Raw genomic sequence first — 15,552 nt, forward strand, 5'->3', positions numbered from 1 at the left:
CTGTGTTTGACTGTGGTTGTTGCTATTGCCTGTCTTTGCTATATCTGTGTTTGACTGTGGTTGTTGCTATTGCCTGTCTTTGCTATAACTGTGTTTGACTGTTTGTGGTTGTTGCTATTGTGTGCCTTTGCTATAACTGTTTAACTGTTTGTGGTTGTTGCTATTGTGTGTCTTTGCTATATCTGTGTTTGACTGTGGTTGTTGCTATTGCATGTCTTTGCTATATCTGTGTTTAACTGTTTGTGGTTGTTGCTATTGCCTGTCTTTGCTATAACTGTGTTTGACTGTTTGTGGTTGTTGTTATTGCAGTGAGTGCTATGGAGATACTGTCAGCCACACAGATGTGTTTGATTACAACCACAGGGGCATACAGAGGTCAGTCAGCCTACCAAATTCCCACTGATTCTTGCAAGTACATATATTTAAAAATTGACTTTGCCTGTCCAGGCCAAAAATTGGCATTGGTGACCAACCCACTAAAAACAGTATTGGTCTTTTATCCCAGCAATTTTTTCCTGATATATCAATCCAGAATTTTTTAACTTTTCCATTGAAATACTATCGTGCAACATTCAAATCATCTGTGCACTTTAAGATCTTCATTCAGGTTCTATAACACCAAGCATACATGTACATGTACATGAGCATTACAATAGATAAAAGCATATAACACATGCAGAACAAGTTTGATGTTATAACTCTGCTCAAATGTGTTTCTTGATGGAAAGTTAGTGTGTCAAATGGAATACACTGGTTTGAAATAGACCTTTATACTAACTATGATGTTCTCAAGGACTTATTACATAAAACAGACCACGAAGAAGATTAAAAGGCGATAAAATTGGGTGCTAAAAATCAAATCGACATATTGCATCCAGATCCACTGCGAAGTATTGAAATTGCTTACAGCTTTAAGCGCTAGGATAGATTTAGGAGCTATGAGTTGAGTTCTAGTCAGTGAGGGATTAAAGTTGGGATCTAGATTTGAGTTCTAGTCATTGAGGGATTAAAGTTGGGATCTAGATTTGAGTTCTAGTCATTGAGGGATTAAAAGTTGGGATCTAGATTTGAGTTCTACTCATTGAGGGATTGAAGTTGGGATCTAGATTTGAGTTCTACTCATTGAGGGATTAAAGTTGGAATCTAGATTTGAGGAGTTAGATTTTAGTGATCTAGTTTTGAGAGATGAAAGTAGGGATTTATATTTGAGTTCAAGCATTGAGGGATTAAAGTAGGGATTTAGATTTAAGGAGTTAGAGTTGAGTTCTAGCTTTGAGAGATGAAAGTAGGGATTTAGATTTGAGGAGTTAGATCTTGAGTTCTAACATTGAGGGATTGAAGTAGGGATCTAGAATTGAGGGTTAGGGTTGAGTTCTAGCAATGACAGATTAAAGTAGGGATCTAGATTTGAGGAGTTTGATTTGGGTTCAAGCATTGGGGGATTAAAGTAGGGATTTTGATTGGAGGATTTAGATTGAGTACTAGTATTGGGGTATTAAAGTACAGATTTAGATTTGAGGAGTTAGATTTGAGTTCTAGTATTGAGAGATGAAAGTAGGGATTTAGAATTAAGGAGTTAGAATTGAGTTCATCAAGGAATGAAGATAAGGACCTAGATTTGAAGGGTTAAAGGAGAGTTTGAAACTTAATTTAGAATAGAGTTTGAAGTCTGAGGGGTTAAAGTATAATTCTAGCTTTGAGGAGGTACATTCAAGGCCTGTTATTGTCAAAGACAAAAGAGATGATTATAAGGTTGTCAATTTAAAATCCTCTGTAGGATGAAACTGTAGAATAAGAGGTGCCTACTAGTGTGGCTCATAGATGACACCCATCACTCTGTCTCCTTGTTCAGCACCAGAGCTAGGGATATATTCAAAATTGTAGACCAGTATCAATATTGATGCCATGATATTAGAAAGCCTCATTCAATTGTCTAGAAAATGTAGGGGAAAACACCAATCACAAACACAAATAAGCTACATTATGCTAATTAACATGTGAAGTAACATCGTATTAAACTCTCAGAGGATACCCTGGTGGGGAGGACCAGTTTAGCCCTTACCATGCCACTCAGAGACCCCGGCAGATGGGATACACTTCAGACATGAGACCCCCCAACATTGATGTCGCCAAGGAGGCGGAGTCAGAAGAGGAGGACAAAGATCTCTTCAAAGAATTCCTGGAATGGAAGAGACAGCAGAAGAGGTGGGAATGAAAAAAATCATTCAGTAGTGCTTAAGGAGGTACTCTACATCGCCATGATGGCTGACTTCCTTTTTAGAATATGGATGAAAATATAAATATCAGCAATATTTGTGTATTCATTTAAAAAATGATTGCCTAGCTGAGTAGCTCAGTAGGTTAGCACGTCGACTACTGAACTGTGGATCGTGGGTTCGAGTGCAGAAGGGGTTTTAAATTTTTTTCGGATCGATTTCTACTAAAACTGCATTTCTGGACTAAATGAAGTAAATTTGAAAGTTTTCAATTTCAAAATATTCTCCACTTTTTATCCATATCACATTTCTCTGGTGTAGAATTCCTCCTTAACTATGTGAAATTGGAAAACTACACCAAGGTTAAATGATTCGCAGTCTCAAGCGAGACTTTACTAAATCTCATTATCAGTTAATATTTTTATTGTATCGATAAAATTATGACGATTTTGATTGGCTGAAAAATTTGTTTGATTTTTGCATTGAAGAAATGACGTATGATTATTTCTCCACCTTTGTCATCTCATTTCAAACAATTAAATATTCCTCTAAGAAATATGTCGAAATACTGTAAAATCCTTTTTTTATGGGGTTAAAGTCTCCAAGGTTTGAAAAATTCGAACGTGTATATGAAGACCTGATGGCGTGGTTGAAGAGTCATTCTTATCATACTTCAGTCTCTCTTGTTTGTTTGGGAATCTGAATTTTCATACCACGGTATTTATACTCCCATGAAAACTAACGACTTACAGTACAATCAACAGGACGAAAATCTAGTTTCATACCCATTCAGAGAGCTGAAGCATGTCAATGATTATCTCCAGAAAAGTTTTAGAACACGGAGAGGTGCAAACTTCCACCAGAGTTCGTTTGCTCACAAACCAAACTCTTCCACTTAGGCATTATGGGATAGCGATTTCTTAGGCCGCGTATGCTGTGACGTCACTGTAGAATGACGAAAAAACATAACGTCAAACGTAAACAACTTTCAAAACAAGAACGTAAACATCAGGTTCATTACTTTACAGAATAATTTGAACAGAGTCTCCCTACTTTTTAATGATCTTTGATCATTTTATGTTTAAAATAAAATCCACACTTTTATATTAATGCTCTTAATATCAATATCTTCAAACTTTTAACTTCGAACTACTTCTTTAGTGTTATTTGCCTGCGTGATAATCGCGGACTCACAATATACAGATCTGTATATTGTGCTGCGTCACATAGGAGAGGTCTATTCGTAGGTGACGTAATGAGGCCTCGACGGGGAGTTTGGGAGAGGTGATGAAATTAATGGGGAAGTTTTCAGTAAAAAAGTATTACTCGGTGTAGAAATTGATCAGGTTTTAGCTGTGGAGGACCAGACTGAGTTACATTCTATCTTACTTCTAGTCCCTACTGTATGTTATTCTTGACAAATAGTTGAGTAGAAATTGGCTTGCAACGTGTGTTATTATTTGAGCATTGTTGATACATGTACACGTATGTGTATTGTATTAGATAACAAAAATTGTGGGCTCTGTACCTCTCTTGTAACTCAACAACTGACATTCAAATTTTTGCTGATTATTAGAAATACCTTTTACTAAAACATTGTAAACATTAAAAATAGAAAAATTAACTTTGAAAATTTTCACTTCAAATGGTGTCCATGCCCCTTTAGTCTGTTTCATAAGTTTTCTTAAATGGACCACCTTAACTTGACAGGAAATCACAAATACAGTGTACAGTATTGCAAGTTGCGAAATATATATATATTTTAAAAAATACACTTACTAAACAGAAGATCAGTCTAATAGTATATATTCTTCAACAGCTTCAAAATAGCTGGTGGGAAAATGAACCCCTTTTCTCAGATTTGTTTAATAAAAGTACCGTTATACTGAATAGGGAGATAGCATCAACAGAGGACCCCGAAGTATAATTAGTGAATGTGCCTCTAAGCAAACACAATGAGAAATCTTTTTTCTAAAGAATAAAAATGAAAGGATTATAAAATTTTAGTATAAATTATATGATGTGATGTCATCAGATTTTGCAAAATCAATTATTTATTTAGATTTATTCATGATAGGAACATCAATTTTGTTGGAGTCTTTTCCTATAGTTATTGTAAAAAAATTTGTTAATTATAAAATATTTCAAAAGTCTTAAGTTATTGAGGAATAATCAATGATATGTTTCAAAATATTGAATCCAAGGGCAATAACTCTGTTTCTATTGATTTCTTTATCAAGTTTATTATGAGATGATTCCCTTTATTTTTTACAGACATTTTGTATATTTTTGTGAAGATACAGTTTCATGAAATTGTTATGAATGCTACTGTATCGTCATAACCAGTTTATATGGAATTTTAATAACGCTGTTTAAGGGAAATTGCAATTTTCTGACGTTGATATATGATTCTGTATATATCTCACATCTTAAAGTGTGATGACCTACATGTATATATCTTATTTGATAATTTGTTAGTTTTAACTCTAATGAATGGAAATAAATACACATTTTAAACTTGTATCAGATAAAACTGCGAGTATGGAGTTACCTTAACACTGCACACTCAGTTGTGTAATCAAACTCCATGACGAGTATGCCTACACCATTACAATAGTGTAATCAAACTCAATGTCGAGTACGCCTACACCATTACAATTGTGTAATCAATCTCCATGTCAAGTACACCTAAACCATTACAATAGTGTAATCAAACTCCATGTCGAGTATGCCTACACCATTACAATTGTGTAATCAAACTCAATGTCGAGTATTCCTACACCATTACAATTGTGTAATCAATCTCCATGTCAAGTACACCTACACCATTACAATAGTGTAATCAAACTCCATGTCGAGTATGCCTACACCATTACAATAGTGTAATCAAACTCCATGACGAGTACGCCTACACCATTACAATAGTGTAATCAAACTCCATGTCGAGTATGCCTACACCATTACAATTGTGTGATCAAAGGCAAAATAGTGGGAACGTGAATATTTGTACTTGTATATATGTAAATTCTGCAGATTATAGTTGGATATCTGTGTACATTTTGTATCCTGATGTGAATAATTTTGGCAAATGGAGAATATTGATTATTTTTCTTTTTCAGAAAAGCCAGTCAAAATTCCCATCAAGGTAATTTACCTGTATAACCTTTCAATGAGTTACCTGTATTTTAACCTTTCAGGTATCACACCGGTAATTATTTTCACTATATATTACTATAGAGGAAAAAAAATCATTAAAAATCAATTTACAGAATTGATGCCAAATAACGCAGTCGGAAACATTCTATGTTACCTATCTCGTCTACCGACACCAGAAAAACAACACCCTACGCGGCATTTTTGAATGCTACCAACAGCAGATAGTTCCTTTGTATACACTTGGTTATTTCTACAAATTACACAAAATTTCCTAATCAGGGGTACAAAAATTAAGAGAAAAGAAGAAGAGGAAATTAGAAAAACCGCGCAAGGAAAAAGATATTTCTTTAAATATATGGAACTACAATTGACTAAGTTCATTTTGATTGGACAATTACCGGTGTGATGCCTTCAATGAGTTACCTGTATTTTAACCTTTTAATGAGTTACCTGTATTTTAACCTTTCAATGAGTTACCTTTAAGGAGGAAGGCACTCTGTTTGCAGGTCTGACTTTCCTGTCTATCAAGCATACTGTATAAGTGGTATTATTAGCGAGACATAAATCTAGTGATTTTTCCATAAATTATGGGTAGATATATTTTAACGAGAGCTGATTTTAGTGACTTTATAATTCCAAGAAACATAGCTACTACCTCCGATATGGAATAAATATTAGCAATATTCAATTTTAGTTATCTCAACACTGTCACTAATAGTGCCAAAATTAAATCCTTGTTAAGAATTCTGCTTATTCAGTATCTTGACAATCTTTTCAGATCACTGGTTTATATGTCAGTCTACCATTTCTGAAACATGTCTCAATTAAAAATATAAAGCAGATATGTAGATATTTCTTCTTCTTCTAGATCACATGCCTCTTGATATTTTTGCACCGAGTCTCTGCATACCATGTGACTGGGAAATTTCTGTTGACGTAATACATAGTGATGAAACAATTGTCGATCGTTTTTGGCTCTTCGGTTCTGATTATTGATTCTATTTTTCATAATCGATTGTCGCCTGAACACTAATTGATATCTAATCCCGCTTTTATATCGAGAAATGTGAGGGGGAGAGTCAGAGTAACTCCATATTGAAAAGTGGGAATTCAGTGACACCAGCTAGTGTGTATGCTGCACATATCCATAAAACTAAATAGAAATAACCCCAAAAATAATAAACATTAACTACATGTAAATACCGATTATATCAATCATTGATCGATACAGTTCTTCTGATTATGACCGACTATCGATTATGATATTTTTCCGATTTTTCAACACTAGTAATATTAATACATCCTACGTGTTTGTGATATTAGCAATGTCAGCTGGCGACGTAATACATACCACTGTGTAATGTAGGTAACCTCCATTGACGTTAATAAAATCCTTCATTAGTATGAGTGTGGGATGGGGAACAAGATTCGCGATCTAGGATGAGGCTGTGCAGACTCCTAGACAGCGAATCTTGTTCCAGAGGTTTCTCTATCCCACGAGTAAATAATGAAGGATTATTTTTCTCAAATTTTAGGGCATATATTCAGGAGCTTAAGCGCTAAGCTTAGGTCTAAATTTGTGGTATTTCACTTACAACTGATGACGTCTGAATATGAGTGAAAAATTCTCAACAAGATGTAAATAAATGTCCCGCTCGAGAATTTTTCACTCGTATGGAGACATCATTATTGTCGGTGAAGGGCTGCAAAATTTAGGCCTATGCTCGGTGCTTACAGCCTTTCAACACGGAGGGGTCTTTATCATGCCACAACTGCTGTGACACGTAGCCTCAGTTTTTGCTGGTCTTATCCAAAGGACTTCCCCCATTTAGTCACCTCTTACGACAAGCAAGGGGTACTGAGTACCTTTTTAAACCCAGATCCCCACAGGAACTTTCATGTATATGATTTATAATTGGTTTAAAATGTAGGGTTATACCATTTGATAATATACTAATAGTGAGCAGTACATCAAATTTTCTTACTCTGTACTCTAGATTTTTAATTTTTTTTATTAATCATCAGAAATACCCGGTATGGCCATTTATTATACTATTCATAACAATAACCATAACATTGTGAAAAAAGGGATTTTTTTCTTTCAGTTGAAACACGGCATCCTGTTCATCCTGTTCAACCGAGTGTTCAACCGAGTATTCAACCAAGTGTTACAGAAAAGGTACTGATTAACAAATCCATAAGCATAGGCCCAATAAGTAGTTGTGGAAGACCTGCAGTGTGCTAATCAGGTGTGCAGTGGATAATGTGAGCTGGAGTGATCTTTGTTTAACATATCACTATCAGTGTAAGCATACTAAAGGGACATTATGTGTCTTTCCATCACTTTATTATGCAGGTCTTTGTTGTAGGTCACCGGAGTCACTTTAGCGACGGATTGCTATCTGTTTTTGTCGGTTTTCGTGTCAGTTGTTTGTCCTGCACCGTCAGGTTCTTCTCTGGAACAGCTGAACCAATTTCAACCAATTTTGGTATACATCTATAAATCAAAAGGAAAAAAAATTGTGAATTTCATGGGCCCTGCTTCCCAGGGTCCTAGGAGTGTGGCCGCCATCAAAATTAATGTAATTTTCAGATTTAGAATCTTTACTCCTGGGCATCAAGCATTCAAACTATTGACATAATAATGATAGGCAATGAACCCTTTACCAAAAAAGTAAAATTCATGACCCTGGCTTCAGGCCCCAGGGTGGGCCTCTTGTCAGTTAATCATGTCGTGGCAGGCATAAACACGTTAAAGAACCCTCACTGTGTAGGCTCTGAGCGCTAAGCATAGGTCTAAAGAACAAGGGACATTATTGGCTAAAATTGGCCGCGCTTCAAAAACCGATCATATTTTGCAGGTAGAAAGGTGATAATTTTCTCGTTTCATTCATATATAACATGTACCATTTACTTGTTGCTGATATTGAGAAAATAACGTTACAATATTGCATTGTTAACTCTGACGCTATCTTCCGACGGTCGCTTTTTCGGAACGTCATCGACCTTATAGGATTTACAGTCCCCTGATTCTTCTAGAATATTTTTCTAAAAGTTACAATTTCGACTTTTTATATAAAAATACTCATTGAGATCAAAGACAATTGAAAACTGGCATGCTATGGAAAATACATAATTCATTTACATGTAACTTTATCGTGGTTATAGACATTTTGCGGAAAAATCTTGTGTTAATTAGAGTGAGGAAAATAATGCGTTTATTTGTCAAAAATTGTTCAGTAGAACGCAATCATATTTTCGAAGGTGCTGTTCGATGTCCTCCTATTCAAATGAAATATGAAAAATAAAATGGCTTTTGAATTTTCTTTTTCCTGGTTTTGTTTTTTGGTCATAAATATTAACACTTTGATTAAAAACGTCGATTGAGTCGGATAAAATTACTTGTTATACCATGTACACCAAGGACTATATAACAGGTCTGCTTACATGTGTATGCAATATACATGTTACAGTATATACGAATAAAATATGCTGTGGGTATTTACAAAATATATTGAATAAAGTGTGGTAAATGTACATATACTAAACGATACAAATTTATGTTGCATGAATGGGATATCATTTTCTTGGGTACAGTAAAACACGTCAAGTAATATGCATGTAACTTCAGATGGTATATTTCATATAGCAAATGCATTTAAAAACCTCACAAAAATGCGTCCAATGTATTTAAAAGCCTCACAAAAATGTGTCCATGTTTATATCTTTACATTCCCCTAAATGGTCAACAAAGTAGTACCAACTCTCTCTCTCCATATAGTGTTCATCTTTGATAAATGAAAATACATCAGTCAGTGGGCATGTCATTGCATGCACCGACATTCAGTCCAAATCTAGAACGGACTCTGGGAAGTTGTTTGAGTACATGTATAGACAATGTGGTATATGTAACTGCTTTTCCCAGGCACTTATTTTCATATGCGAATAAGGATATATTGAGTGAAATCCCCCCCCCCCCCCCCCCCCATATTCTTGATAGTAGTATTGAATGAGAAAAAAATAGGCTTAAAATTATTAATCGAACCCATGTAGCGAAGGATAACCCTCCACCCCCCTACGATTTAAGAATTCGAAGATTGGGCAGAAAGGTTTTTTTCATTTGCTAATTAACTACCAACTTATCCTTCGACCCCCCCTTCCCCCTTGTATATATGAACCCGTGGGGATCCGGGTTTGAGTAAGTCCTCAGTACTTCTTGCATCATTTAACCTCATAAACTTTTACTTTCTTTGCGATTTAATAAATACATGTATGTCCAGTCAAACAATTAATGCGTTACCTAGTTTGCCATAAAAATCTGCACCCAATAAATGCAGATGATGTCTGCCTTTCGAGTCATGGAGGCGGATCAAAAATCCACCGCATGATGAATGGAAATTATTCTACTTTTGTTTTTAAAGGTCACGGGAATATGTTTGGACGTCCTGTCTTTTCAAAATAAGATTATTTAAGAATAAATTGCATTAAAAAAATAATAAAATCAAAGACACACATAGACCTTTAATAACTCGAATTTATTTTCTTTTTACAAAAATCGGACCAAAATTCGTTCATTTTCGGCAAAAATGGGTACTGATATGTTATATCTCGAGAGCTAGATAGTTGGGATGTCTGTTACTTTTTTCGCTAAATTTTAAACTATCTTTTATACAAATATAATGCGGGTTTGTTTTTTTTAAGCATCTCCATGCAGATCATGTTAAGCGTCCATTATTAGGTGTTATTATGAAGGAAAGGGTTAAGGAGGGGTTATTAATAGGCATATTCTGTGGCTCAATCCTATTTATCTTGTTGAATAATTATTTTCGATTATAAATTACAGAAAACAGTGGAGGAAGCTAACCCGCCAGATGCCCCTGGAAATACAACCACCGAGATGCTGTTTGCCCTGGTAAGTTTGTCCATCTCTTACAACAGCCGAGATGCTGTTTGTTCTGGTAAGTTTGTCCATCTCTTACAACAGCTGAGATGCTGTTTGCTCTGGTAAGTTTGACCATCTCTTACAACAGCCGAGATGCTGTTTGCTCTGGTAAGTTTGACCATCTCTTACAACAGCTGAGATGCTGTTTGCTCTGGTAAGTTTGACCATCTCTTACAAACACCGAGATGCTGTTTGCCCTGGTAAGTTTGACCATCTCTTACAACAGCTGAGATGCTGTTTGCTCTGGTAAGTTTGACCATCTCTTACAAACACCGAGATGCTGTTTGCCCTGGTAAGTTTGACCATCTCTTACAACAGCCGAGATGCTGTTTGTTCTGGTAAGTTTGTCCATCTCTTACAACAGCTGAGATGCTGTTTGCTCTGGTAAGTTTGACCATCTCTTACAACAGCCGAGATGCTGTTTGCTCTGGTAAGTTTGACCATCTCTTACAACAGCTGAGATGCTGTTTGCTCTGGTAAGTTTGACCATCTCTTACAAACACCGAGATGCTGTTTGCCCTGGTAAGTTTGACCATCTCTGGTAACCAATCTACAATGTGTTACTCTGGTATCTTTGACTGTTCTTGGAAATATATTGTGTTCATTAAGCCTATAGATGACAAAGTGAGCGGTTTTATTTTGCCCTGATGCAGGAAGAATGCTCAATGATTCTGTACAATGTGTTACTTATGTCTATTTTCAGTGTCAGGCTATGATTAATTTATCTGTGCTATGTCTATTTTTAGTCCCAGACTATGATTAATACAGAGGAGGATGCTGCCATGGCCCTACAAGTGTCTAATGCACTGACACAGGCCCTATTACAGTACAGACTGAAAAATGTTCCAAAAGAGGTAAGTTATACAATACAGGCTATAAAATGTTCCAAAAGAGGTAAGTTATGCAGTACAGGCTATAAAATGTTCCAAAAGAGGTAAGTTATACACTACAGGCTAAAATATGTTCCAGAGGAGGTAAGCTATACAGCACAGACTGAAAAATATTGCAAAGGAGGCACAGTAAGTTGTAGTGTTGGATACATGGCCTTCATTCTAGCTCTATGAGTGAAAAATTCTTGAGAGGGATGTTAAACAAGATACGATCAATCAATCAATCAATCAATCATTCTAGCTCTGTTGAACAGGTTTACCTCTATAGCTGGACCTTTGAACACTACTGGCCTGTTGTGCAAGAGGTCCTAGGTTCAATCCTCAGTAGAGACATAAAACAGTTTCTGTTAAATTTGGTGCCAATGTTGGGACCCAGGGAATCTCCGGTGGGTGAAACTGATCCCCCCCCCCCCTCCAGAACTTTGCTCCATAGGTGCTGGCACTCCGGGAGTCGGGATGCTTCTCTCTGACGGGGACAATGTGGTAGCGTTAGATACATGACCTTCCTACTAGTTCTGCCTAGTTAACCTTTAGCTGGATTAGTAGAGCACTGGACTGTAATGTCAGAGGTCCTGGATTTGATCTTCAGCAGAGACTATACATCAGTCTCTCTTACTATTATACGGTGTCTCTCTTACTATTATACAGTGTCTCTCTTACTATTATACGGTGTCTCTCTTACTATTATACAGTGTAAGCTGAAAAGTGTTCCAAAAGAGGCACACTTTAAAGTACAAGCTGAAAAATGCTCCAAAGTTTTATTTTTGCTTGAGGTGGTTTTATGGCCAGTTCAAGAATTTTTCAATGATATAGGGACATCATCAGCTTTAGGTAAAAATCCACAAAGTTTTAAGTTTTACCTATGCTCAGGACTGAAGCAGTGGGGGGTTCTTTATCATGGTAACGCCTGTCGTAAAACGAGATGATCCCTGTCTTCATTTTATCATGCTAACGCCTACCGTAACACGGGACCCCCGTCTTCTCTTCTAATGCTGGACATCTGGGGAAGGAGCAATCTCTACCTATGTTAAAAGTTTGACACAGCACTGGGAACAAAAATCTACCTGGGTATCCTGGTTGTGAAAAATGTGTTTCTAACCACTGGGCTAGCACAAACAGTCCCAAACGAGGTAAGGTATTCAGTATCAGCTGAAAAATATTCCAAAGGAGGTATTGTACAATGTACAGTGCGCAAGGAGATATACATGTATTCTATACAGTACAAGCTGAAAAGCTACCCAATGGAGGAAAGCACCCTAGCACACATGCACAAACAGCTAAGATCAAAACATATACTCATTTGTGGTTGTAATTAGTTCAATCATGTCCCATGATTTTACTTTAAAAAAGAAATTAAGATATCCTTTTGGAAAAACTCTTGCTCTTTGACAAGTGAATCGTGTTATTCCTATGAATATGATAATGTGTTGGATTTCCTTACAGTTAACATCTGGTCTCTCAAGCTCTGGAGGACAAACAGCAGTGCAAACCAAGAGTTCTGATTCAAAGAAATTGTGTGCAGCTTCAACATCAACCAGGTCTGTAAGCAAGTCCACACCCCCGCCAGTCCAAACCATGTCCCTGCATGGATCTGCTCCATCTTCCACGTCCTACGTTCAGGGTGTTCCTTCCACAATGCCCGTGATCAGCGAAATGATGCCAAGCATACCATATACTAGCACCGTGCCAACAGGAGTACCGCCTGTGACAGATCCGCTATCTCAACACATGAATCCTGTAAATCCAGAGTATCCTATGTCCTCAACACAGTATCCGGGGGCGATTTCCACGACACAGTATCCGGGGGCAATTTCCACGGCACAATATCCAGGGGCAATTTCTAATACACAGTATCAGGGGGCGATTTCCATGACACAATATCCGGGGACCATTTCCACGACACAATATTCGGGGGCCATTTCCACTACGCAATATCCAGGGGCCATTTCTACTTCACAATATCCAGAATATACTTACTATGGTGGACAGTACCAGCCTCCAGTTCCTGAGGGGTACCAGTGGGGGTTTAATACCATGACCCAAGGGGAACCTCCTCCTCCTCCACTGCCACCAAGTGAAGACTTACCTCAGCCTCCACCAGAAAATCAAAAGTACTAAAAATATGAAATATTTCAGATTGGAATATTCCTCCAGCGCAGCAAGTGGGTTTTATGTGATACACAAAAACAGAATGTTTGCATTAATTCACAAGATGAGATGATTGTAAATATAAATTTGGCGCACGATGCTGTGTCAAGTAATGGTAATATTAGAAGTGAATGGGATATGTGCATTTTACTGGTAATTTGAACTTTTGTTTTGTTAGAAAATATTTTTATATAAAGGTTAACATTTTCTAAGAGAAAATGTGTAACTTTTCTCGTAACATTTTGCATGACTGTACAGTAATATTTTTCATCACACATTTTACAGGACCTGGTGTAAAATTACATGGGAACTTTTTATGTCTTTTCATGCCATTTTATGAATTTAGAATGTACATAATGAATATTTTATCTGAAAATAAATGTTTAATGTTAAATTCGAGTTTCTCTTTCTGAATCAATATTCAGCCTTTGAAAAATCCTGATTACTTTCTAGATAGAATAATCAGGCAAAATTGATGTGTTTTAAGTAACCAGCTCACCTGAACCTGTGATATCCAACCTGTACTATGCTCAAGATGGTTGATGAGCGTAGTACAGGATGGATATCACAGGTTCGTACATTGAATGACACTGGATATCGAGCTCCAGGTAGACCAAAGTTGACATGGGATGAGATAGTAAAACAAGACCAAGAGTCTACAGGATCCACTGGATCGCCAAGTATGGAAAAACAAACTCCGACCTCGACAGGACAGCCAGGCCTCACTCTTGCAAAAGGTATTAATTTGGCCTGGATAATCAAAATGGATGATGATGATGACCTGAGCTGAAAGCTCAAGTGAGCTTTTCTGATCACCCGTCCGTCTGTCCATCTGTCTGTAAACTTTTCACATTTTCGACTTTTTCTCCAGAACCACTGGGCCAATTTCAACCAAACTTGGCAAAAAGCATCTTTGGGTGAAGGGCTTTCAAGTATGTTCAAATGAAGGGCCATGCCCCCTTCAAAGGGAAGATTAGCTGCAATAATGTAGCCCTCTCTGAATTTTTTTTTTTTTTTTTTTTTTTTTTTTTTTAGGGAGAGGGCTACAACTCCTTAGGATCTCCGTAATGGTGCAAATGCGGGAGTGATTCACTCCCGCAACATTTGCGCTCATTCTAAACATTTCCTGACTTTCTTTACGTAAATAAAATGATATTCTATGTTTCTTAGTCAATATATAAATTTACAACCTGCAACTTTAGATTTGTGAGGCTCTATTCTACCGTTTTCAACAATTTCGATAAATTCCAATTTCTCGATTCATATTTGTGCGCCATGTTTGATGTACTGAAGTTTCAACTTCCGGTTGTCAAGTCATTTGCATATGCCATATAAGGTAGTATTTACATCAATTGACAAATATGGAGGCGGAAGCTATTTCGTCGGTATTGAAAAGGTTTGAATTTAATATCAAGTTAAAAACCGAACAGCAGAGTGTAAATTCTTTCTGCAACAATATGATTTTCCTTTCTTTGTCGAAGTGGCTCGAATAACTACATTTTCGCGCTGATTGTCAATGTTTAGGCTTTTCATTAGATCCACCTACGAGATCTCGCGATAACAAGCATGGCGGAGCAGACGAAGAATTTTGCATGCTGTACATTATACTTAATGAAAAACACCTTTATTAGACATGCCCGAGCACAAAGTTAGTACTCCTTTTGGTGTAAACAACATTTGGGACTAATACACAGAGTTTATTATCGGTTATTCATAAAATTATTTTGCACCATTACAGAGATCCTATGGAATTGTAGCCCTATCCCGAAAACGTCAGAATAAAGAAAAATTGGATAGGGCTACATTATTGCAGCTAAGGGAAGATAAATGCTAAAATAGGGTGGGGTAATTTAAAATTTTCTTCTCGAGAACCACTGGGCCAAAAGAGCTGAAATTTACATAAAAGCCTTTTGATATAGTGCAGATTAAAGTTTGTTGAGACCATAACTCCCATGGGTAGGTTGGGACCACAATAGGGGATCAAAGTTTTACATGTGAATATACATGTATAGGGAAACCGCCGTAAAATGGCTGAAATATTGCCAAAACGGCATAAAACCCCAATCAATCAATGTATCGGGAAAATCTTTAAAATCTTCTCAAGAACCACAGAGCCAGGAAAGTACAAATTTGCATAAAATCTTCCTGACAGTGCAGATTCAAGTTTGTAAAAATTATGGTCCCTGGGACACAGGCCTTT

General features: G+C 36.8%; 1 protein-coding gene across 2 annotated transcripts in view; it reads left to right on the plus strand.

The window, feature by feature from the left end:
- The window catches only part of LOC125665584 (uncharacterized), a 46,155-nt gene extending 32,409 nt beyond the window's left edge, over positions 1 to 13,746 (plus strand). Inside the window, exons 13-19 of one of the 2 annotated variants that reach the window (XM_048898292.2) lie at positions 310 to 375; positions 2,026 to 2,205; positions 5,336 to 5,361; positions 7,478 to 7,551; positions 10,216 to 10,284; positions 11,061 to 11,168; positions 12,648 to 13,746. In XM_048898292.2, coding sequence (XP_048754249.2) covers positions 310 to 375; positions 2,026 to 2,205; positions 5,336 to 5,361; positions 7,478 to 7,551; positions 10,216 to 10,284; positions 11,061 to 11,168; positions 12,648 to 13,322 — 1,198 coding nt within the window. In that variant the 3' untranslated portion in view covers positions 13,323 to 13,746. The remainder of the gene's footprint in view (positions 1 to 309; positions 376 to 2,025; positions 2,206 to 5,335; positions 5,362 to 7,477; positions 7,552 to 10,215; positions 10,285 to 11,060; positions 11,169 to 12,647) is intronic. The other variant, XM_056152324.1, reaches the window with a different exon arrangement.
- The last annotated feature ends 1,806 nt before the right edge of the window (positions 13,747 to 15,552 follow it).

The sequence above is a fragment of the Ostrea edulis genome, chromosome 10 (genome assembly GCF_947568905.1).
Source record: "Ostrea edulis chromosome 10, xbOstEdul1.1, whole genome shotgun sequence".
Lineage (NCBI taxonomy): Eukaryota > Metazoa > Mollusca > Bivalvia > Ostreida > Ostreidae > Ostrea > Ostrea edulis.